Source organism: Phyllobates terribilis, unplaced genomic scaffold, assembly GCF_046119375.1.
Source record: "Phyllobates terribilis strain yellow unplaced genomic scaffold, ASM4611937v1 Scaffold_11__3_contigs__length_659146591, whole genome shotgun sequence".
Classification (NCBI taxonomy): Eukaryota; Metazoa; Chordata; class Amphibia; order Anura; family Dendrobatidae; genus Phyllobates; species Phyllobates terribilis.
In genome coordinates, this window is record NW_027362771.1 from 278,781,849 (window position 1) to 278,805,487 (window position 23,639).

The 23,639-nt window shown below is 47.7% G+C and overlaps 1 protein-coding gene across 5 annotated transcripts in view; it reads left to right on the forward strand.

Annotated features, from left to right (window-relative positions):
* The first annotated feature begins 1,175 nt into the window (after positions 1-1,175).
* DMTF1 (cyclin D binding myb like transcription factor 1) overlaps positions 1,176-23,639 on the forward strand; it is a 64,995-nt gene continuing 42,531 nt past the window's right edge. For 3 of the 5 annotated variants that reach the window (XR_012251244.1, XM_073652345.1, XM_073652348.1), the window contains exons 1-3: positions 4,489-4,635; positions 21,056-21,174; positions 22,151-22,245. Coding sequence is in view for 4 of the 5 variants with exons in the window: in XM_073652345.1 (XP_073508446.1) it covers positions 21,063-21,174; positions 22,151-22,245 (207 nt within the window). In the remaining variant the exon portion in view is untranslated. Of the gene's footprint in view, positions 1,273-4,488; positions 4,636-17,356; positions 17,525-21,055; positions 21,175-22,150; positions 22,246-23,639 lie in introns of those variants that run through there. The other 2 variants (XM_073652346.1, XM_073652347.1) reach the window with 2 other exon arrangements.

The window sequence follows — 23,639 nt, forward strand, 5'->3', positions numbered from 1 at the left end:
AACACATCACCATTTTATCACACTTGGATTTTTCTTTTACATTTTACAGTCCATTGTATAGAAAACTGGTGTCATTCAAAACAAGCCAAAGAAAAAATAAAAATTGGATTGAACATGAGGTTGTAGACTCCACTGCACCATAACATGGCTCCCTTCTGGTTATTTTTCTTTCATGACAATGCAGAAAGCTTCAGGTTCATGAAAAAAAAATACAGAAACAGGTCACTGCAAAATGGGGGCTTCATCATCATACCTGCTCACTGTGGCTGAACAGAGATGAACGATCGAACATGACCCCTACTGCTCCATTCAATCCCAACCAGTGTGCAGCGGAACATGGGATCAGGATTCCCTTTCTGGTGATCAGTAGAAGTCTAAGAAATCAGACATTTATCCCCCTATCGTGTGAATAAATGATAAATATCTTGTGGGAAAATTCCTTATTGTGGCCATAAGACACCAACATGTAAGGAAAAATGGGGTCACACCGATAAGTATGGAATAATGGGGTAAAGGCTAAATACAGTCTAATGGTAATTGGACAGTTTTCATAAGGCTCCTGCTCTCTGCCTAAACTGGAGGTAGAACATAAATTCTACAACAACGGCTGTGGAGTAATGTGTTTTCACCCTGCTCCTGGATAAAAACTTAAAAGGCAATCTATCAGTAGGATCACCCCTCCTAAGCAGTCTATTGGGCACGGAGGTCATAGGAAGCTGAATAATATGACACCTTGATATCTGTGATCTGATGTCTTATTTCAGAGACATTTACATTTTTCCTTATAAATGAGCTGTTAAGAACGATGGGCCGGACACTGAACTCTCTTGAGAATCTGCCTCCAGAGCTTATTTTATATGAAAGTAGAGAGACATGTAACGACTGACAGTTTGCTGTTCTGACCTACGTCTCACACTGGCAATGCCCATATAGATGGCTTAGGAGGATTGATTCTACTGCCAGACTCCCTTTAGCAGCTGCTTTATTAACACATTGGTGGTTCATAAGGTCATTATAAGGGGTGGACCAGCACCTAAAATGTATTTTCTATCTTTCCTTACACCCTAACCACTTTTGTAATTTTCCTTCTAACACAATTTCTTACACTTCTCCCTATCTAATCTCTAAATGTGTATTTGTAAATGCACTTCCTGTGACGTTTTGTTTGACAGGACTCTCAAACGTGACACCAGAAGAGATTGGGGCTGCACCCACTCCCACAGCGTCCATCAGCCAGGATGTCTTCAGAGGGGACAGCGATGTAAGAAACCAGTAAGTAGCTGCAGCACTGCCTCCCGATAACGCCCTGTTCCTGAGACGGTGATAGACGCGGTGGAGGGAGACTGCAGCACCAGTCTCCTGCAAAATCACTTTGAGACTCCTCTCATACGAAACGTCACAGGAAGTGCTGTAAAAGACACATTTAGAGATTAGCTAGATAGGGAGAAGAGTAGGGTGTTGTGTAATAAAGCAAATTACAAAAGTGGTTAGGGTGTGAGGATAGATGGTTAGAAAATACATTTTAGGTACTGGATCACCTCTTTAATGTATGTTAAAACCAGGGACACCATTAACCCCTTACTGGCCTGAGGCGTATTAGTACGCCCCAGGCCATCACCCGCGTTTCAGTACGGGCTCCGGCGCTGAGCCTGCACTGAACCGGGCAAATGTCAGCTGATTCTTACAGCTGACATGTGCCCGCAACAGCCGCGAGTGGAATCGCGATCCATCAGCGGCTGTTAACTAGTTAAATGCGGCTGTCAATCGTTGACAGCGGCATTTAACCCCCTTACTGGCCCAGGGCGTATTAGTACGCCCCAGGCCAGCACCCCCGGTTCAGTGAGGGCTCAGACACTGAGCCCGCACCGAACTGGGCACATGTCAGCTGATTCTTACAGCTGACATGTGCCCGCAACAGCCGCGGGTGGAATCGCGATCCACCCGCGGATGTTAACATGTTAAATGCCGCTGTCAATCTGACAGCGGCATTTAACATTGCCACGCTAAAAGCGCGGCATTAGCCCCGCCCATCGGTGACCCCGTCACGTGATCGCGGGTACCGATGAGTGGTCAAGACAACCCTGGGTCTGCAGCAGACACCAGTGGTTGTCATGTAAAGATTACTATGAGCGCCACCTAGTGGTCGGCGCTCATAGTACAGGAGAATTTCTGCTACATACAGGTGATCTGCTGATCACCTATATGTAGCAGAGGCGATCGGACAGTTGCTGCTTCTAGTCTCCTATGGAGACTATAGAAGCAAGCAAAAAGTTTTAAAAAAAGTTTTTAAAAATAAAATTTTTTTAAAAAAATATAAAAGTTTAAATCACCCCCCTTTTGCCCCATTCAAAATAAAATAATAAAAAATAAACCCCACATACACATATTTGGTATCGCCGCGTTCAGAATCGCCCGATCTATCAATATAGAAAAAAAGAATTAATCTGATCGGTAAATGGCGTAACGAGAAAAAAATTCTAAACGCTAGAATTACGTTTTTTGGTCGCCGCAACATTGCAATAAAATGCAATAATGGACGATCAAAACATCGGATCTACCCCAAAATGGTTATTAATAAAAACTTCAGCTCGGCGCGCAAAAATAAGCCCTGACCCGACCCCAGATTCCGAAAAATGGAGACGCTACAGGTCTTGGAAAATGGCGCTTTTTTTTTTTTTTTTTTTTAAGCAAACTTTGGATTTTTTTTCACCACCTAAATAAAAAAGAACCTATACATGTTTGGTGTCTACAAACTCGTAATGACCTGGAGAATAAGAATTGCAGGTCAGTTTTAGCATTTAGTGAATGTGGAAAGAAAAAAAAACAAAAAAAAAACCGACTGTGGAATTGCATTTTTTTTGCAATTTAACCGCACTTGGAATTTTTTTCCCGTTCTCCAGTACATGATATGGTAAAACTAGTAATGGGTTGAAAAGTACAACTCTGGGAACAAAAAACGAAAATGCAAAAAATGGAAAATCCCAAGGTCGTAAAGGGGTTAATGCAATCTACAGCACCGGCATGTCATGACCTTGCAGTGAAGATTTTTTTATGAAGTCCAATCTCTTCTCCTAAAAAGAAATACTGTCGGTTTGTACATCACGCAGGGTGTACACCCCCCCCCCGCATCACGCAGGGTGTACACCCCCCCCCGCATCATGCAGGGTGTACACCCCCCCCCCGCATCATGCAGGGTGTACACCCCCCCCCCCGCATCATGCAGGGTGTACACCCCCCCCCCCGCATCACGCAGGGTGTACACCCCCCCCCCCGCATCACGCAGGGTGTACACCCCCCCCCCCCCCGCATCACGCAGGGTGTACACCCCCCCCCCCCGCATCATGCAGGGTGTACACCCCTGGTCCCCCTCCCCGCATCACGCAGGCTGTACACCCCTGGTCCCCCTCCCCGCATCACGCAGGCTGTACACCCCTGGTCCCCCTCCCTGTATCACACAGGCTGTACACCCCTGGTCCCCCTCCCTGTATCACACAGGCTGTACACCCCTGGTCCCCCTCCCTGTATCACACAGGCTGTACACCCCTGGTCCCCCTCCCTGTATCACACAGGCTGTACACCCCTGGTCCCCCTCCCTGTATCACACAGGCTGTACACCCCTGGTCCCCCTCCCTGTATCACACAGGCTGTACACCCCTGGTCCCCCTCCCTGTATCACACAGGCTGTACACCCCTGGTCCCCCTCCCTGTATCACACAGGCTGTACACCCCTGGTCCCCCTCCCTGTATCACACAGGCTGTACACCCCTGGTCCCCCTCCCTGTATCACACAGGCTGTACACCCCTGGTCCCCCTCCCTGTATCACACAGGCTGTACACCCCTGGTCCCCCTCCCTGTATCACACAGGCTGTACACCCCTGGTCCCCCTCCCTGTATCACACAGGCTGTACACCCCTGGTCCCCCTCCCTGTATCACACAGGCTGTACACCCCTGGTCCCCCTCCCTGTATCACACAGGCTGTACACCCCTGGTCCCCCTCCCTGTATCACACAGGCTGTACACCCCTGGTCCCCCTCCCTGTATCACACAGGCTGTACACCCCTGGTCCCCCTCCCTGTATCACACAGGCTGTACACCCCTGGTCCCCCTCCCTGTATCACACAGGCTGTACACCCCTGGTCCCCCTCCCTGTATCACACAGGCTGTACACCCCTGGTCCCCCTCCCTGTATCACACAGGCTGTACACCCCTGGTCCCCCTCCCTGTATCACACAGGCTGTACACCCCTGGTCCCCCTCCCTGTATCACACAGGCTGTACACCCCTGGTCCCCCTCCCTGTATCACACAGGCTGTACACCCCTGGTCCCTCCCTGTATCACACAGGCTGTACACCCCTGGTCCCTCCCTGTATCACACAGGCTGTACACCCCTGGTCCCTCCCTGTATCACACAGGCTGTACACCCCGCTCATTCTCAGCATCCCCATCACCGGCCATCAGTTTCCCCTGAATCCGCTCACAGCAGTCCCCTCTCCCTCCATAGCTACAGGAGCAGTAAGCCCCGCCCCTTCCTGTGCAGTCACGTGAGCGGCGTCACCCTCCTGTATGTGTTCCTGCATCCTGGTATCTCGGAGCCTCCATCCTGATCGCCAAGTGCCCGGACTGAAAACAGGAAGTGAGTATGAGGCCCGGCCCTATGACAGCAGTGATCTGAGCGCATAGTCCGGGCATAGTGCGGCCAGTGTGCTGCTAGTGGCGCAGCTCAGAGGAGCCCGCTTCTGCCGCAGCTGTACCGCACCGGTACCGGTCACTGGATGTGTGGCCATGAGAGATGAAAGCTGCGCGTACTGTGTGCACGGCTCCATTAGTGTCAGCTGTGCTGCCCAACAGCTGGTGCCTGCAGGACGGCCCAGAACGTCCTCAGAGCGCTGCGTACTCTGCTATCCCTCCTCACAGGACAGTGACAATTGGGTGTTACCATTCTCCTGGTCCGGGGCGTGTCCCTGCGGATCCTGACACTGTCAGCACTGATTGGCCAGTGTGGGAGGACACGCCCTTAAATAGTAACGCCCAGTTGCCAATTACTGTGATAGATGAACCACACAGGAGTCTTGAGAGAAGTAATCAGGAGATGGGTGACTCTTTCCGAGTCCGGACTCCACTACACACATATGGCTGGTTTCCCCCATTATCTTATGTGTATGGCAACCTGTCATCAGAGCCTGATAGCCAGGCTGTGGTGTCAGTAAGCCGAACATCTGACTCCTGAATTTCCCTGACCCCGACTCCCTCATACATGGCTCATGTTTAAGTGATACATTTACTGTAGTAAAATGGTAACATCAGGCTTTTCACCACCATTATGATATAACAATCCACCTATTTCCTGTTCACTCTAGCAGTTCTGAGATGAGTACTGGCCTTCCTTCCGCCTGTTTCCTGTGATCTGTAGAGCAGGAGCTTCACTACTGAGCATGTACATAAGGTGCCGCACTGCCTCACTACTGAGCATGTACATAAGGTGCCGCACTGCCTCACTACTGAGCATGTACATAAGGTGCAGCACTGCCTCACTACTGAGCATGTACATAAGGTGCAGCACTGCCTCACTACTGAGCGTGTACATAAGGTGCAGCCCTGCCTCACTACTGAGCATGTACATAAGGTGCAGCACTGCCTCACTAGTGAGCGTGTACATAAGGTGCAGCACTGCCTCACTACTGAGCATGTACATAAGGTGCAGCACTGCCTCACTAGTGAGCGTGTACATAAGGTGCAGCACTGCCTCACTACTGAGCATGTACATAAGGTGCAGCACTGCCTCACTACTGAGCGTGTACATAAGGTGCAGCACTGCCTCACTACTGAGCATGTACATAAGGTGCAGCACTGCCTCACTACTGAGCGTGTACATAAGGTGCAGCACTGCCTCACTACTGAGCATGTACATAAGGTGCAGCACTGCCTCACTACTGAGCATGTACATAAGGTGCAGCCCTGCCTCACTACTGAGCATGTACATAAGGTGCAGCACTGCCTCACTACTGAGCGTGTACATAAGGTGCAGCACTGCCTCACTACTGAGCATGTACATAAGGTGCAGCACTGCCTCACTACTGAGCGTGTACATAAAGTGCAGCACTGCCTCACTACTGAGCATGTACATAAGGTGCAGCACTGCCTCACAACTGAGCGTGTACATAAGGTGCAGCACTGCCTCACTACTGAGCGTGTACATAAGGTGCAGCCCTGCCTCACTACTGAGCATGTACATAAGGTGCAGCACTGCCTCACTACTGAGCATGTACATAAGGTGCAGCACTGCCTCACTACTGAGCATGTACATAAGGTGCAGCACTGCCTCACTACTGAGCGTGTACATAAGGTGCAGCCCTGCCTCACTACTGAGCGTGTACATAAGGTACAGCACTGCCTCACTACTGAGCGTGTACATAAGGTGCAGCACTGCCTCACTACTGAGCGTGTACATAAGGTGCAGCACTGCCTCACTACTGAGCATGTACATAAGGTGCAGCACTGCCTCACTACTGAGCGTGTACATAAGGTGCAGCCCTGCCTCACTACTGAGCGTGTACATAAGGTGCAGCACTGCCTCACTACTGAGCGTGTACATAAGGTGCAGCACTGCCTCACTACTGAGCATGTACATAAGGTGCAGCACTGCCTCACTACTGAGCATGTACATAAGGTGCAGCACTGCCTCACTACTGAGCATGTACGTAAGGTGCAGCCCTGCCTCACTACTGAGCATGTACGTAAGGTGCAGCACTGCCTCACTACTGAGCATGTACATAAGGTGCAGCCCTGCCTCACTACTGAGCGTGTACATAAGGTGCAGCACTGCCTCACTACTGAGCATGTACATAAGGTGCAGAACTGCCTCACTACTGAGCGTGTACATAAGGTGCAGCACTGCCTCACTACTGAGCGTGTACATAAGATGCAGCACTGCCTCACTACTGAGCATGTACATAAAGTGCAGCACTGCCTCACTACTGAGCGTGTACATAAGGTGCAGCCCTGCCTCACTACTGAGCATGTACATAAGGTGCAGCACTGCCTCACTACTGAGCATGTACATAAAGTGCAGCACTGCCTCACTACTGAGCATGTACATAAGGTGCAGCCCTGCCTCACTACTGAGCATGTACATAAGGTGCAGCACTGCCTCACTACTGAGCGTGTACATAAGGTGCAGCACTGCCTCACTACTGAGCGTGTACATAAGGTGCAGCACTGCCTCACTACTGAGCGTGTACATAAAGTGCAGCACTGCCTCACTACTGAGCGTGTACATAAGGTGCAGCCCTGCCTCACTACTGAGCATTTACATAAGGTGCAGCACTGCCTCACTACTGAGCGTGTACATAAGGTGCAGCACTGCCTCACTACTGAGCGTGTACATAAGGTGCAGCACTGCCTCACTACTGAGCATGTACATAAGGTGCAGCACTGCCTCACTACTGAGCGTGTACATAAGGTGCAGCCCTGCCTCACTACTGAGCGTGTACATAAGGTACAGCACTGCCTCACTACTGAGCGTGTACATAAGGTGCAGCCCTGCCTCACTACTGAGCGTGTACATAAGGTACAGCACTGCCTCACTACTGAGCGTGTACATAAGGTGCAGCACTGCCTCACTACTGAGCGTGTACATAAGGTGCAGCACTGCCTCACTACTGAGCGTGTACATAAGGTGCAGCACTGCCTCACTACTGAGCGTGTACATAAGGTGCAGCACTGCCTCACTACTGAGCGTGTACATAAGGTGCAGCACTGCCTCACTACTGAGCATGTACATAAGGTGCAGCACTGCCTCACTACTGAGCATATACATAAGGTGCAGCACTGCCTCACTACTGAGCATGTACATAAGGTGCAGCACTGCCTCACTACTGAGCATGTACATAAGGTGCAGCACGGCCTCACTAGTGAGCGTGTACATAAGGTGCAACACGGCCTCACTACTGAGCGTGTACTTAAGGTGCAGCACTGCCTCACTACTGAGCATGTACATAAGGTGCAGCACTGCCTCACTACTGAGCATGTACATAAGGTGCAGCACTGCCTCACTACTGAGCGTGTACATAAGGTGCAGCACTGCCTCACTACTGAGCATGTACATAAGGTGCAGCACTGCCTCACTACTGAGCGTGTACATAAGGTGCAGCCCTGCCTCACTACTGAGCATATACATAAGGTGCAGCACTGCCTCACTAGTGAGCGTGTACATAAGGTGCAGCACTGCCTCACTACTGAGCATGTACATAAGGTGCAGCACTGCCTCACTACTGAGCATGTACATAAGGTGCAGCCCTGCCTCACTACTGAGCATATACATAAGGTGCAGCACTGCCTCACTACTGAGCGTGTACATAAGGTGCAGCCCTGCCTCACTACTGAGCATGTACATAAGGTGCAGCCCTGCCTCACTACTGAGCATGTACATAAGGTGCAGCCCTGCCTCACTACTGAGCGTGTACATAAGGTGCAGCACTGCCTCACTACTGAGCGTGTACATAAGGTGCAGCACTGCCTCACTACTGAGCGTGTACATAAGGTGCAGCACTGCCTCACTACTGAGCATGTACATAAGGTGCAGCACTGCCTCACTACTGAGCATGTACATAAGGTGCAGCACTGCCTCACTACTGAGCATGTACATAAGGTGCAGCACTGCCTCACTACTGAGCATGTACATAAGGTGCAGCCCTGCCTCACTACTGAGCGTGTACATAAGGTGCAGCACTGCCTCACTACTGAGCGTGTACATAAGGTGCAGCACTGCCTCACTACTGAGCGTGTACATAAGGTGCAGCACTGACTCACTACTGAGCGTGTACATAAGGTGCAGCACTGCCTCACTACTGAGCATGTACATAAGGTGCAGCACTGCCTCACTACTGAGCGTGTACATAAGGTGCAGCCCTGCCTCACTACTGAGCGTGTACATAAGGTACAGCACTGCCTCACTACTGAGCGTGTACATAAGGTGCAGCCCTGCCTCACTACTGAGCGTGTACATAAGGTGCAGCACTGCCTCACTACTGAGCGTGTACATAAGGTGCAGCACTGCCTCACTACTGAGCGTGTACATAAGGTGCAGCACTGCCTCACTACTGAGCGTGTACATAAGGTGCAGCACTGCCTCACTACTGAGCATGTACATAAGGTGCAGCACTGCCTCACTACTGAGCATATACATAAGGTGCAGCACTGCCTCACTACTGAGCATGTACATAAGGTGCAGCACTGCCTCACTACTGAGCATGTACATAAGGTGCAGCACGGCCTCACTAGTGAGCGTGTACATAAGGTGCAACACTGCCTCACTACTGAGCGTGTACTTAAGGTGCAGCACTGCCTCACTACTGAGCATGTACATAAGGTGCAGCACTGCCTCACTACTGAGCATGTACATAAGGTGCAGCACTGCCTCACTACTGAGCGTGTACATAAGGTGCAGCACTGCCTCACTACTGAGCATGTACATAAGGTGCAGCACTGCCTCACTACTGAGCGTGTACATAAGGTGCAGCCCTGCCTCACTACTGAGCATATACATAAGGTGCAGCACTGCCTCACTAGTGAGCGTGTACATAAGGTGCAGCACTGCCTCACTACTGAGCATGTACATAAGGTGCAGCACTGCCTCACTACTGAGCATGTACATAAGGTGCAGCCCTGCCTCACTACTGAGCATATACATAAGGTGCAGCACTGCCTCACTACTGAGCGTGTACATAAGGTGCAGCCCTGCCTCACTACTGAGCATGTACATAAGGTGCAGCACTGCCTCACTACTGAGCATGTACATAAGGTGCAGCCCTGCCTCACTACTGAGCATGTACAGAAGGTGCAGCCCTGCCTCACTACTGAGCGTGTACATAAGGTGCAGCACTGCCTCACTACTGAGCGTGTACATAAGGTGCAGCACTGCCTCACTACTGAGCGTGTACATAAGGTGCAGCACTGCCTCACTACTGAGCATGTACATAAGGTGCAGCACTGCCTCACTACTGAGCATGTACATAAGGTGCAGCACTGCCTCACTACTGAGCATGTACATAAGGTGCAGCACTGCCTCACTACTGAGCATGTACATAAGGTGCAGCACTGCCTCACTACTGAGCATGTACATAAGGTGCAGCCCTGCCTCACTACTGAGCGTGTACATAAGGTGCAGCACTGCCTCACTACTGAGCGTGTACATAAGGTGCAGCACTGCCTCACTACTGAGCGTGTACATAAGGTGCAGCACTGACTCACTACTGAGCGTGTACATAAGGTGCAGCACTGCCTCACTACTGAGCGTGTACATAAGGTGCGGCACTGCCTCACTACTGAGCGTGTACATAAGGTGCAGCACTGCCTCACTACTGAGCATGTACATAAGGTGCAGCACTGCCTCACTACTGAGCATGTACATAAGATGCAGCCCTGCCTCACTACTGAGCGTGTACATAAGGTGCAGCCCTGCCTCACTACTGAGCATGTACATAAGGTGCAGCACTGCCTCACTACTGAGCATATACATAAGGTGCAGCACTGCCTCACTAGTGAGCGTGTACATAAGGTGCAGCACTGCCTCACTACTGAGCGTGTACTTAAGGTGCTGCACTGCCTCACTACTGAGCGTGTACATAAGGTGCTGCACTGCCTCACTACTGAGCGTGTACATAAGGTGCAGCACTGCCTCACTACTGAGCATGTACATAAGGTGCAGCACTGCCTCACTACTGAGCATGTACATAAGGTGCAGCACTGCCTCACTACTGAGCATATACATAAGGTGCAGCACTGCCTCACTAGTGAACGTGTACATAAGGTGCAGCACTGCCTCACTACTGAGCGTGTACATAAGGTGCAGCACTGCCTCACTACTGAGCATGTACATAAAGTGCAGCACTGCCTCACTACTGAGCGTGTACATAAGGTGCAGCACTGCCTCACTACTGAGCATGTACATAAAGTGCAGCACTGCCTCACTACTGAGCGTGTACATAAGGTGCTGCACTGCCTCACTAGTGAGCGTGTACATAAGGTGCTGCACTGCCTCACTAGTGAGCGTGTACATAAGGTGCAGCACTGCCTCACTACTGAGCATGTACATAAGGTGCAGCACTGCCTCACTACTGAGCGTGTACATAAGGTGCTGCACTGCCTCACTACTGAGCGTGTACATAAGGTGCTGCACTGCCTCACTACTGAGCATATACATAAGGTGCAGCACTGCCTCACTACTGAGCGTGTACATAAGGTGCAGCACTGCCTCACTACTGAGCGTGTACATAAGGTGCAGCACTGCCTCACTACTGAGCATGTACATAAGGTGCTGCCCTGCCTCACTACTGAGCATGTACATAAGGTGCAGCGCTGCCTCACTACTGAGCATGTACATAAGGTGCAGCGCTGCCTCACTACTGAGCATGTACATAAGGTGCAGCGCTGCCTCACTACTGAGCGTGTACATAAGGTGCAGCGCTGCCTCACTACTGAGCATGTACATAAGGTGCAGCACTGCCTCACTACTGAGCGTGTACATAAGATGCAGCCCTGCCTCACTACTGAGCAGGTACATAAGATGCAGCCCTGCCTCACTACTGAGCATGTACATAAGGTGCTGCACTGCCTCACTACTGAGCATGTACATAAGATGCAGCACTGCCTCACTACTGAGCATGTACATAAGGTGCAGCACTGCCTCACTACTGAGCATGTACATAAGGTGCAGCACTGCCTCACTACTGAGCATGTACATAAGGTGCAGCACTGCCTCACTACTGAGCATGTACATAAGGTGCAGCACTGCCTCACTACTGAGCGTGTACATAAAGTGCAGCACTGCCTCACTACTGAGCGTGTACATAAGGTGCAGCACTGCCTCACTACTGAGCATGTACATAAGGTGCAGCACTGCCTCACTACTGAGCGTGTACATAAGGTGCAGCACTGCCTCACTACTGAGCGTGTACATAAGGTGCAGCACTGCCTCACTACTGAGCGTGTACATAAGGTGCAGCACTGCCTCACTACTGAGCGTGTACATAAGGTGCAGCACTGCCTCACTACTGAGCATGTACATAAAGTGCAGCACTGCCTCACTACTGAGCATGTACATAAGGTGCAGCACTGCCTCACTACTGAGCATGTACATAAGGTGCAGCCCTGCCTCACTACTGAGCATGTATATAAGGTGCAGCATTGCTTCACTACTGAGCATGTATATAAGGTGCAGCACTGCCTCTCTACTGAGCGTGTACATAAGGTGCAGCACTGCCTCACTACTGAGCGTGTACATAAGGTGCAGCACTGCCTCACTACTGAGCATGTACATAAGGTGCAGCACTGCCTCACTACTGAGCGTGTACATAAGGTGCAGCACTGCCTCACTACTGAGCATGTACATAAGGTGCAGCACTGCCTCACTACTGAGCGTGTACATAAGGTGCAGCACTGCCTCACTAGTGAGCGTGTACATAAGGTGCAGCACTGCCTCACTACTGAGCGTGTACATAAGGTGCAGCACTGCCTCACTACTGAGCGTGTACATAAGGTGCAGCACTGCCTCACTACTGAGCGTGTACATAAGGTGCAGCCCTGCCTCACTACTGAGCGTGTACATAAGGTGCAGCCCTGCCTCACTACTGAGCGTGTACATAAGGTGCAGCCCTGCCTCACTACTGAGCGTGTACATAAGGTGCAGCCCTGCCTCACTACTGAGCGTGTACATAAGGTGCAGCACTGCCTCACTACTGAGCGTGTACATAAAGTGCAGCACTGCCTCACTACTGAGCGTGTACATAAGGTGCAGCCCTGCCTCACTACTGAGCGTGTACATAAGGTGCAGCACTGCCTCACTACTGAGCGTGTACATAAGGTGCAGCCCTGCCTCACTACTGAGCATGTACATAAGGTGCAGCCCTGCCTCACTACTGAGCATGTACATAAGGTGCAGCCCTGCCTCACTACTGAGCATGTACATAAGGTGCAGCCCTGCCTCACTACTGAGCATGTACATAAGGTGCAGCACTGCCTCACTACTGAGCATGTACATAAAGTGCAGCACTGCCTCACTACTGAGCATGTACATAAAGTGCAGCACTGCCTCACTACTGAGCATGTACATAAGGTGCAGCACTGCCTCACTACTGAGTATGTACATAAGGTGCCGCACTGCCTCACTACTGAGCATGTACATAAAGTGCAGCACTGCCTCACTACTGAGCATGTACATAAGGTGCCGCACTGCCTCACTACTGAGCATGTACATAAAGTGCAGCCCTGCCTCACTACTGAGCGTGTACATAAAGTGCAGCACTGCCTCACTACTGAGCGTGTACATAAGGTGCAGCACTGCCTCACTACTGAGCGTGTACATAAGGTGCAGCACTGCCTCACTACTGAGCATGTACATAAAGTGCAGCACTGCCTCACTACTTAGCGTGTACATAAGGTGCAGCACTGCCTCACTACTGAGCGTGTACATAAGGTGCAGCACTGCCTCACTACTGAGCATGTACATAAGGTGCAGCACTGCCTCACTACTGAGCATGTACATAAGGTGCAGCACTGCCTCACTACTGAGCGTGTACATAAGGTGCAGCACTGCCTCACTACTGAGCATGTACATAAAGTGCAGCCCTGCCTCACTACTGAGCATGTACATAAGGTGCAGCCCTGCCTCACTACTGAGCATGTATATAAGGTGCAGCACTGCTTCACTACTGAGCATGTACATAAGGTGCAGCACTGCCTCTCTACTGAGCGTGTACATAAGGTGCAGCACTGCCTCACTACTGAGCGTGTACATAAGGTGCAGCACTGCCTCACTACTGAGCGTGTACATAAGGTGCAGCACTGCCTCACTACTGAGCGTGTACATAAGGTGCAGCACTGCCTCACTACTGAGCGTGTACATAAGGTGCAGCACTGCCTCACTACTGAGCGTGTACATAAGGTGCAGCACTGCCTCACTACTGAGCATGTACATAAGGTGCAGCACTGCCTCACTACTGAGCGTGTACATAAGGTGCAGCACTGCCTCACTACTGAGCGTGTACATAAGGTGCAGCACTGCCTCACTACTGAGCGTGTACATAAGGTGCAGCACTGCCTCACTACTGAGCGTGTATATAAGGTGCAGCACTGCTTCACTACTGAGCGTGTATATAAGGTGCACCACTGCCTCTCTACTGAGCATGTACATAAGGTGCAGCACTGCCTCACTACTGAGCATGTACATAAGGTGCAGCACTGCCTCACTACTGAGCGTGTACATAAAGTGCAGCACTGCCTCACTACTGAGCGTGTACATAAGGTGCAGCACTGCCTCACTACTGAGCATGTACATAAGGTGCAGCACTGCCTCACTACTGAGCGTGTACATAAGGTGCAGCACTGCCTCACTACTGAGCGTGTACATAAGGTGCAGCACTGCCTCACTACTGAGCGTGTACATAAGGTGCAGCACTGCCTCACTAGTGAGCGTGTACATAAGGTGCAGCACTGCCTCACTACTGAGCGTGTACATAAGGTGCAGCACTGCCTCACTACTGAGCATGTACATAAGGTGCAGCACTGCCTCACTAATGAGCATGTACATAAGGTGCTGCCCTGCCTCACTACTGAGCGTGTACATAAGGTGCAGCACTGCCTCACTACTGAGCGTGTACATAAGGAGCAGCACTGCCTCACTACTGAGCATGTACATAAGGTGCAGCCCTGCCTCACTACTGAGCGTGTACATAAGGTGCAGCCCTGCCTCACTACTGAGCATGTACATAAGGTGCAGCCCTTCCTCACTACTGAGCATGTACATAAGGTGCAGCCCTGCCTCACTACTGAGCATGTACATAAAGTGCAGCACTGCCTCACTACTGAGCATGTACATAAAGTGCAGCACTGCCTCACTACTGAGCATGTACATAAGGTGCAGCACTGCCTCACTACTGAGCATGTACATAAGGTGCCGCACTACCTCACTACTGAGCATGTACATAAAGTGCAGCACTGCCTCACTACTGAGCGTGTACATAAGGTGCAGCACTGCCTCACTACTGAGCGTGTACATAAGGTGCAGCCCTGCCTCACTACTGAGCGTGTACATAAGGTGCCGCACTGCCTCACTACTGAGCATGTACATAAAGTGCAGCCCTGCCTCACTACTGAGCGTGTACATAAAGTGCAGCACTGCCTCACTACTGAGCGTGTACATAAGGTGCAGCACTGCCTCACTACTGAGCGTGTACATAAGGTGCAGCACTGCCTCACTACTGAGCGTGTACATAAGATGCAGCGCTGCCTCACTACTGAGCATGTACATAAGGTGCAGCACTGCCTCACTACTGAGCATGTACATAAGGTGCAGCCCTGCCTCACTACTGAGCATGTACATAAGGTGCAGCACTGCCTCACTACTGAGCGTGTACATAAGGTGCAGCACTGCCTCACTAGTGAGCGTGTACATAAGGTGCAGCCCTGCCTCACTACTGAGCGTGTACATAAGGTGCAGCCCTGCCTCACTACTGAGCGTGTACATAAGGTGCAGCACTGCCTCACTACTGAGCGTGTACATAAGGTGCAGCACTGCCTCACTACTGAGCATGTACATAAAGTGCAGCACTGCCTCACTACTGAGCATGTACATAAGGTGCAGCACTGCCTCACTACTGAGCATGTACATAAGGTGCAGCCCTGCCTCACTACTGAGCATGTACATAAGGTGCAGCACTGCCTCACTACTGAGCATGTACATAAGGTGCAGCACTGCCTCACTACTGAGCATGTACATAAGGTGCAGCACTGCCTCACTACTGAGCGTGTACATAAGGTGCAGCACTGCCTCACTACTGAGCATGTACATAAAGTGCAGCACTGCCTCACTACTGAGCATGTACATAAGGTGCAGCACTGCCTCACTACTGAGCATGTACATAAAGTGCAGCACTGCCTCACTACTGAGCATGTACATAAGGTGCAGCACTGCCTCACTACTGAGCATGTACATAAAGTGTAGCACAGATTCATCTCAAATAAATGCCGAGATCATTAGATCAGGAACAGAACAGACACTTATAGGACATTTCATAACTTTCCCAAATTCTTATGAAAACATTTACAGCACATTCTGCATTGAACTACTGTACCCAATTTATTACAGTTATATGAAAAAGTTTGGGCACCCCTATTAATCTTAAGCTTATTGTTTTATAAAAATTGGTGTTTTTGCAACAGCTATTTCAGTTTGATATATGTAATAACTGTTGGACACAGTAATGTTTCTGCCTTGAAATGAGGTTTATTGTACTAACAGAAAATGTGCAATCTGCATTCAAACAAAATTTGACAGGTGCATAAGTATGGGCACCTCACCAGAAAAGTGACATTAATATTTAGTAGATTCTCCTTTTGCAAAAATAACAGCCTCTAGTCGCTTCCTGTAGCTTTCAATGAGTTCCTAGATCCTGGATGAAGGTATTTTTGACCATTCCTCTTTACAAAACAATTCCAGTTCAGTTAAGTTTGATGGTCGCATGGACAGCCCTGTTCAAATGATCCCACAGATGTTCAATGATATTCTGGTCTGGGGACTGGGATGGCCATTCCAGAACATTGTAATTGTTCCTCTGCATGAATGCCTGAGTAGATTTGGAGCGGTGTTTTGGATCATTGTCTTGCTGAAAGATCCATCCCCTGCGTAACTTCAACTTTATCACTGATTCTTGAACATTATTGTCAAGAATCTGCTGATACTGAGTGGAATCCATGCGTCCCTCAACTTTAACAAGATTCCTGGTGCCGGCATTGGCCACACAGCCCCAAAGCATGATGGAACCTCCACCAAATTTTACTGTGGGTAGCAAGTGTTTTTCTTGGAATGCTGTGTTTTTTTTACGCCATGCATAACGCCTTTTTGTATGACCAAACAACTCAATCTTGGTTTCATCAGTCCACAGGACCTTCTTCCAAAAAGAAATTGGCTTCTCCAAATGTGCTTTTGCATACCTCAGCCGACTCTGTTTGTGGCGTGCTTGCAGAAACGGCTTCATTCGCATCACTCTCCCATACAGCTTCTCCTTGTGCAAAGTGCGTTGTATAGTTGACCGATGCACAGTGACACCATCTGCAGCAAGTTGATGCTTCAGCTCTCTGGAGGTGGTCTGAGGATTGTCCTTGACTGATCTCACCATTCTTCTTCTCTGCCTTTCTGATGTTTTTCTTGGCCTGCCACTTCTAGCCTTAACAAGAACTGTCCCTGTGTTCTTCCATTTCCTTACTATGTTCCTCACAGTGGAAACTGACAGGTTAAATCTATGATACAGCTTTTTGTATCCTTCCCCTGAATAACTATGTTGAATAATCTTTGTTTTCAGATCATTTGACAGTTGTTTTGAGGAGCCCATGATGCCACTCTTCAGAGGAGATTCAAACAGGAGAACAACTTGCAAGTGGCCACTTTAAGTAGCTTTTCTCATGATTGCATACACCTGGCTATGAAGTTCAAAGCTCAAAGAGGTTACAAAACCAAAAAAAGTGCTTTAGTAAGTCAGTAAAAAGTAGGTAGGGGTATTTAAAACAAGAAAATGATAAGGGTGCCCATACTTATGCACCTGTCAAATTTTGTTTGAATGCAGATTGCACATTTTCTGTTAGTACAATAAACCTCATTTAAAGGCAGAAACATTACTGTGTCCAACAGTTACTACATATATCAAACTGAAATAGCTGTTGCAAAAACACCAATTTTTATAAAACATTAAGCTTAAGATTAATAGGGGTGCCCAAACTTTTTCATATAACTGTATATATTTTAGGAGTCGGTGCATTTTATACTGACTCCACCAAAATGGAAACACAACTCAGACACCACAGCACTGGTTGTTGGCCACTAAAGCATGGAGGAAAAAGAGATGCGGCTTTTCTTCCGCTAGGGCCAGGTTCACACCATTCTTCTGTATGTTTGGATAATAACTCAGTGTAGAGCACTACTACGGCTTGCGACATTATTATTATTGTTTTCCTTACTCTGCAAAGTTCCCCCGTCATTGTGGCTTTTTGCCTTATTTCCCCTTTTAATCTCAATAGGGAAAATGGGGTGAGTTTACCCCCCCCCCCCCAAAAAACAAAAAAACAAAAACAATCTAGTATGTTAAGGGCGTTTCCCACACAGCATTTTGTAGAAAAACTCTGCAGCTGTTTTTGATACAATTTTTTCAGTCAAAAGCAGAAGGGGATTCAGTAGGAAGGAGAGTTAGGCTATGTTCACACGTTGTGTTTTTGCTGTAGGCAAAACCTGCTCTTGGCAGTAAAGAAGCTGCTTACAAAAAGCTTTTTTCGCTGTGTTTTTTGCTGCCTTTTTCAGGATCCCAAAGTTCAGCTTTGCTTCCACTACAGAAGAATAAACACAGATTCCCAATGCAAGACATATGTTCATGAAAAAATACACATTTCAAATGTAGAAACCACCAAAAAAGAAAATAATCATTGTATATAGTCTCTAACATTCCTAAACTTTATTGAAATTTACCAATTAAAAACAGAATATAAGTTTGACAGAGTATCACAATGGGGCACCACATAATACATTGATGTAGTTATGTCTGGTTTCCATAATATTAAATCATAAACAGTCCAAATACCTATTTTTATGGAATATTCAACAACATTCTAGGATTAATGGCTACCTTATGTATATACAATGATGCGAAAATCAGGCTCATTTAAACTGATGGTACTATGTCAAATTGTATGCAGTAAAATAACAATGAAAAACTTATGATGGTATTCTTTCACACACGTCCCCTGATGAAGCAAGGGTGAAACTTATGTCGGGGTGCTGGGATCACACCAGCTTGCAACATATGCCATCTCAGGTGACGATACCAAGACATTATGGTTTAAACTTTGGAAAATCACAAAAATAAATGGGTTTCACATTCTGCTGTACATGTTTTTTCACTAAAACGCAACAAAACCTGATACCTGCATTTTTTGCTGTTTTTTTTGCACTTACTCATTGTTTTTTTATGGGTGAAAAACCGCTGAAAGAAGTGACCTGCTGCAGTTTGTAAAAACGCAGCAGTTTTTCAATTCAATCAGGGAAAAAAACAAAACGTGTGTGCATGAGATTTCTGAAATCTCATAGCTTTTGCTGATACTGTAAATTTAATTTACATAAAAAATGTAGCAATATCGCAACATGTGAGCATAGCCTAAGAAGCCCTTTATATTTCCCAGTACTCTGAATCCACTTCTGACATCAAAACATGGTGTTTTCCAGGGAAAAAAAAAGGTGTGCGTGAAAGCACCGTCGGGCTGTGTGCCCACGATGCGTTTTTTAAGCGTTTCCGCATTGGCAAAAAAGATGCAGAAACGCTTAAAAAACGCGTGGTAGAAGGCCTGCCATGTTCCCCAATGATAATCCGCATGTGCTGCGGATTATCATTGCGGAAAAAAACGCAGCACTACCAATTATTTTGCGGAAGCGCAGCGTTTTTGCCGCCATTGACTTGCATTGGAACGCTTGGATTCCGCACCACTGTATATGTAGATGTGCATTCCATGCATTTCAATGTGCGGATGGTACCCGGGTGTGGAGGACAGGAGACTCTCCTCCGGACCCAGGCACCATAGAACCTGTAAAAAAAAGAATAAAATAAAAAATAAATGTTATATTTACCTTCTGATAACCCGCGGTGCGCTCGTCCTCCCATGCCAGCAGATCGCGGTGGACTGAAGGACCTGCGCTGACGGCAGGGCCTTCAGTGTACCGGGATCTGCCGGCAGCCAGGACGGAGCGAAGCAAGACTGCGGGGGCCATCGGAAGGTAAGTATGATATTTATTTTTTACCATTTTTTCGGTCACAGTATATAAATCCATGCCGGTTGCATGGATTTATATAGTGTGACCAAGTTGTCAAGCAGTTTCCAAGTGATGCTAAAATCGCTTGGAAAGCGCTTGTCAACCCACATGCGGAAATGCATGTGAAGAACGCTTCACTTCCGCTTGTCCCTGCCAGGAAAAATGCATGTACAATCCGCATGTACAATCCGCATGCATTTCTTCTGCCAGGGCGATGCAGAAACGCTCAGGAAAAATCCAAAGCATTTCTGCATCGTGGGCACATAGCCTAAGGGTATGTGCACACAGCATCTTTCAGGCGGATTCCGACTAAAATCCACCTGGAAAAGCGCTCGATAAAACAATCATAATGCGCAGCAATATTAAAACGACATTGCTGTGCACATGTTTAGTCTTATGTACCTTCTTTTAACCTCCTCAGGGTTCGGAAGTCCCAAAGCGGTTAAATGTGGTTCTATAGCCTCATTTTTTTTTCATTGTGGAAAGTCTGAACCTCTCCTAACCATTCTGCACTGCCACAAATGATAACTTCATCTAGTTTATCAAATTGTTTCCACTGAAAAAAAGCCATAATGGCATGTAAACCTAGAGAATGTGTGGGTTATGTCTTATTATCACTGTCTTCACTGAATAATAAGAAGATATTTTTCCTTTAAAGAGGATCTGTTACCAGGAGAAACGTGGGCAGTTTTTGCTGTTATTTTATACCCACTGCTTCCCTATGTAATCAATTCTTTGGTCTTTAAATCCTCCATACTGTTGAAGTGCTCATTATTATGGCCTTACAAAGGGGGTGTGGCTCACTGGGTAATTATGCAGAACTGCCCAAAGACACGCCCCAAGGGAGCCTTGTGAGACATGCCCCCTTGTAAAGGCCAAAAATATTATCAGCATGACAAAAAGCCCCTATCTCTGGAAACGTATGGCGGATTTAAAAAAGACAAAAAATTGAATAATGGGGGGAGAAACAGGAAATAAGGTGTAAAATGGCCACTTTTGACATGGTGACAGGTTGGTTTGCCGATGAGATCAGACTTTTGTTAAAGTTGTAGATGAACATGAATCAAGTAGAGGGTTAATGTCTGGGGATGATGTCTACCATCTTAGGCTTCTCTTACATGGCAGTCTGTTCCACAATGGTCATTATGAGGGTGTATGGAGTAGTCCGTGCATTGGGTTTTCTCACCATCTGACCTGTATTTTCCGGCAGGTTGAGTATGAGCACAGCTGAAGACGAGTCCGGAACAGCGAAAGTACAAAGCACCAGAAACGCTCTAACACTCACCCAGGACCTTGATGGAAATTTAATTCTCCATTGTCCTCAAAATGGTACCAGGATTTCCCTATTACCTTTATAATAGTTATTGCCGCCGGATAGGATGCAGAAAATACAGTGTATTTTAAGGAATGGCTTCAAAGATTAAAGGAAGTCCATTAGTGCCAAATTACATCAGAAAGTAAGTACGACTCCATGCAGAGCAGATTTCCTGAAGCATACCCGCAGCTCCAAGATACAAGAAAACGATCTGTGATGGAATATGCGAAGTAGGTGCACTGTGCAGTGTGGGCGGTCTGCATCACTATGGCCCAAGTGAAGTCAGTGCTGTCAGTTGGGAAGAGCTGTTTAACCCTTTGAGTGAGGGATGGTTCTCCGGACCACCCATGGTGCACCACACAGCTAATTTGTATGTAACGTAATTTTGCCCTGATGGATTGCCTCTAACTCATAAAGCTCCCCTATACCACTCCCACCAGGTCACAGTTTTGGGATTTAGTGGTGGTGGTCATAGTCGAGCCAAGCAAATACAAGTGTGACTTTGGGGAGGATTACTGAAGTTCCAGTCCCACCAACGTTTTCAGCTATGGGGAATAAGGCTGGTCTGTTCCTTTGGCCACAGCTCCTAACCAGAACAACCGCTCATGCCTATCTATTCACATTCCCTAAAGAGCGTTAGATTTTTGAGTATGGCAAAAGTAAAAATGTTGCCCTTGATGCATGATACAAGTGGTTGTGATACATCGGAGGTTACTTCCCCCATATCCTATAATTCTCAGCCGAGCTGGCATACTCCACTTGGCGTACGTCCACACATGGAAGAACAATCTGTCTGTATTACATGTGGATATTGGTTGAGGATTTACAGCGGATTTGATTCTATGCATTGTGGAAAGTGAAATCTGCTGTGAAAATCCACAGCAGGAATTGACATGATGTAGATGTAAAATCCGTAGTGCGGGTCGATTCTCCTACAATGTATGGATCAAATTTGGAAACGTTTTATCCACTTTGCTTATTTCCATTCAGTATCAGAACAGGACCAGAGCTTTGAGGTGACCATGACTGCTACCACAGAGGTAACAGAAGATGACATTACTGAAGACTCCATAACCCAAATTCAGGTAATGCAAAATTCGGGACTCTATTTTCTTTGCAGGTTTTTTTTTAATAGCACTACCATCTTCTGTTCTCTTTTCTTTATTGCTTAATCACTTCTCACCATGACCAATTTTCATTTTGACGCGTTTTTTTCCTCCCCTTTTTACATGACCTTTTTTTTCCCATTGATATGTGAAGGGCTTGTTTTTTTGCGGGATGAATTGTATTTTTATTTCTTTTTTGGTGATGAAGCTATGTGAGGCATTGTTCATTGCTGGACAAACTGCCATTTTTATTGATACTATTATGGGACACATACAACGTTTTGATCACTTTATATTGCATTATTTTCATTATTTTAAAGAGGTGCAGTAACTTAAAAAAGTAATTCTGGCTTTTCAAATTTTTTTTCTCCTTACAGCATTTACCGTACGGGTTAATTAATTTCATATTTTGATATATCTGACTTATGGACCCAACTAGACTTATTTTTAAAGGTGGGAAAGGAAGGGTATTAAAATTTTTATATTTTTAAAAACGTTTATTACTTTTAGTACCCCTAAGTGACTTGAACTCAACGTTCTACTATGAGGCTTTATAGGAGGACTAAGATGGCAGCTATGAAGGTCTTCAGCAGGTTCCAGGCTGTCATGGCAACCAATTGACACCCCATAATCACATCGCAGGGGGGCCAATGGTGCACTGGCGATAGCACTATTTAAATGCACACCAATAAACTAATACTGTGTTGAAGTAGTCTTTGAATTTCTGACAGCATTCACTCCTTTTGGGGTAGGAGTCTATCAGCATGGCACAAATGGAATTGGAAATATTTGCCTACTTTTCCTTGTAGTAGCGCTCCAAATCTGTCAGATTGTGAGGGCATCTCCGGTGTACAGCTCTTTGGGTCACTCACAGATTTTAAATTGGATTCAGGCTTGTGCATTGGACTGACAATTGTATTTAAATGGTTAACCAGCAGTGATTGGAGCTAGCTCCTGTCACTGCACTTACACGCAGATGCCGACTGTACAGTAAAGCTAGCATCTCCAGGTTATAGTGTGGGCTCAGGTCATGAGCCCGCTCTATACATATGGCAAGAAGGATGTAGTGACAACCTATGTTGAGAAAGGGATAAATGTTGAAATATTTCCTATCACCCATGACAGCACCACATGAGAGAGGGGATCCACCCTTTAAGGACAGGAAAACAACAGAATTAAAGGGCGCGCCTCTCCACCGCATCAGTTTGGTTTCCAGTCCTTGGAGAGGAAACCTACATCCTGGAGTTGTCCAGGGGAATGATCATTGTGGGACATGAAAACTTACCCAGGTTCTGGCCCAGTCACCTGGGTAGCAGTATGGCACTGCTGCAGCTGGAGCATTTGAGTCCTTGAGGCGCCACAGCGGTCCCAGT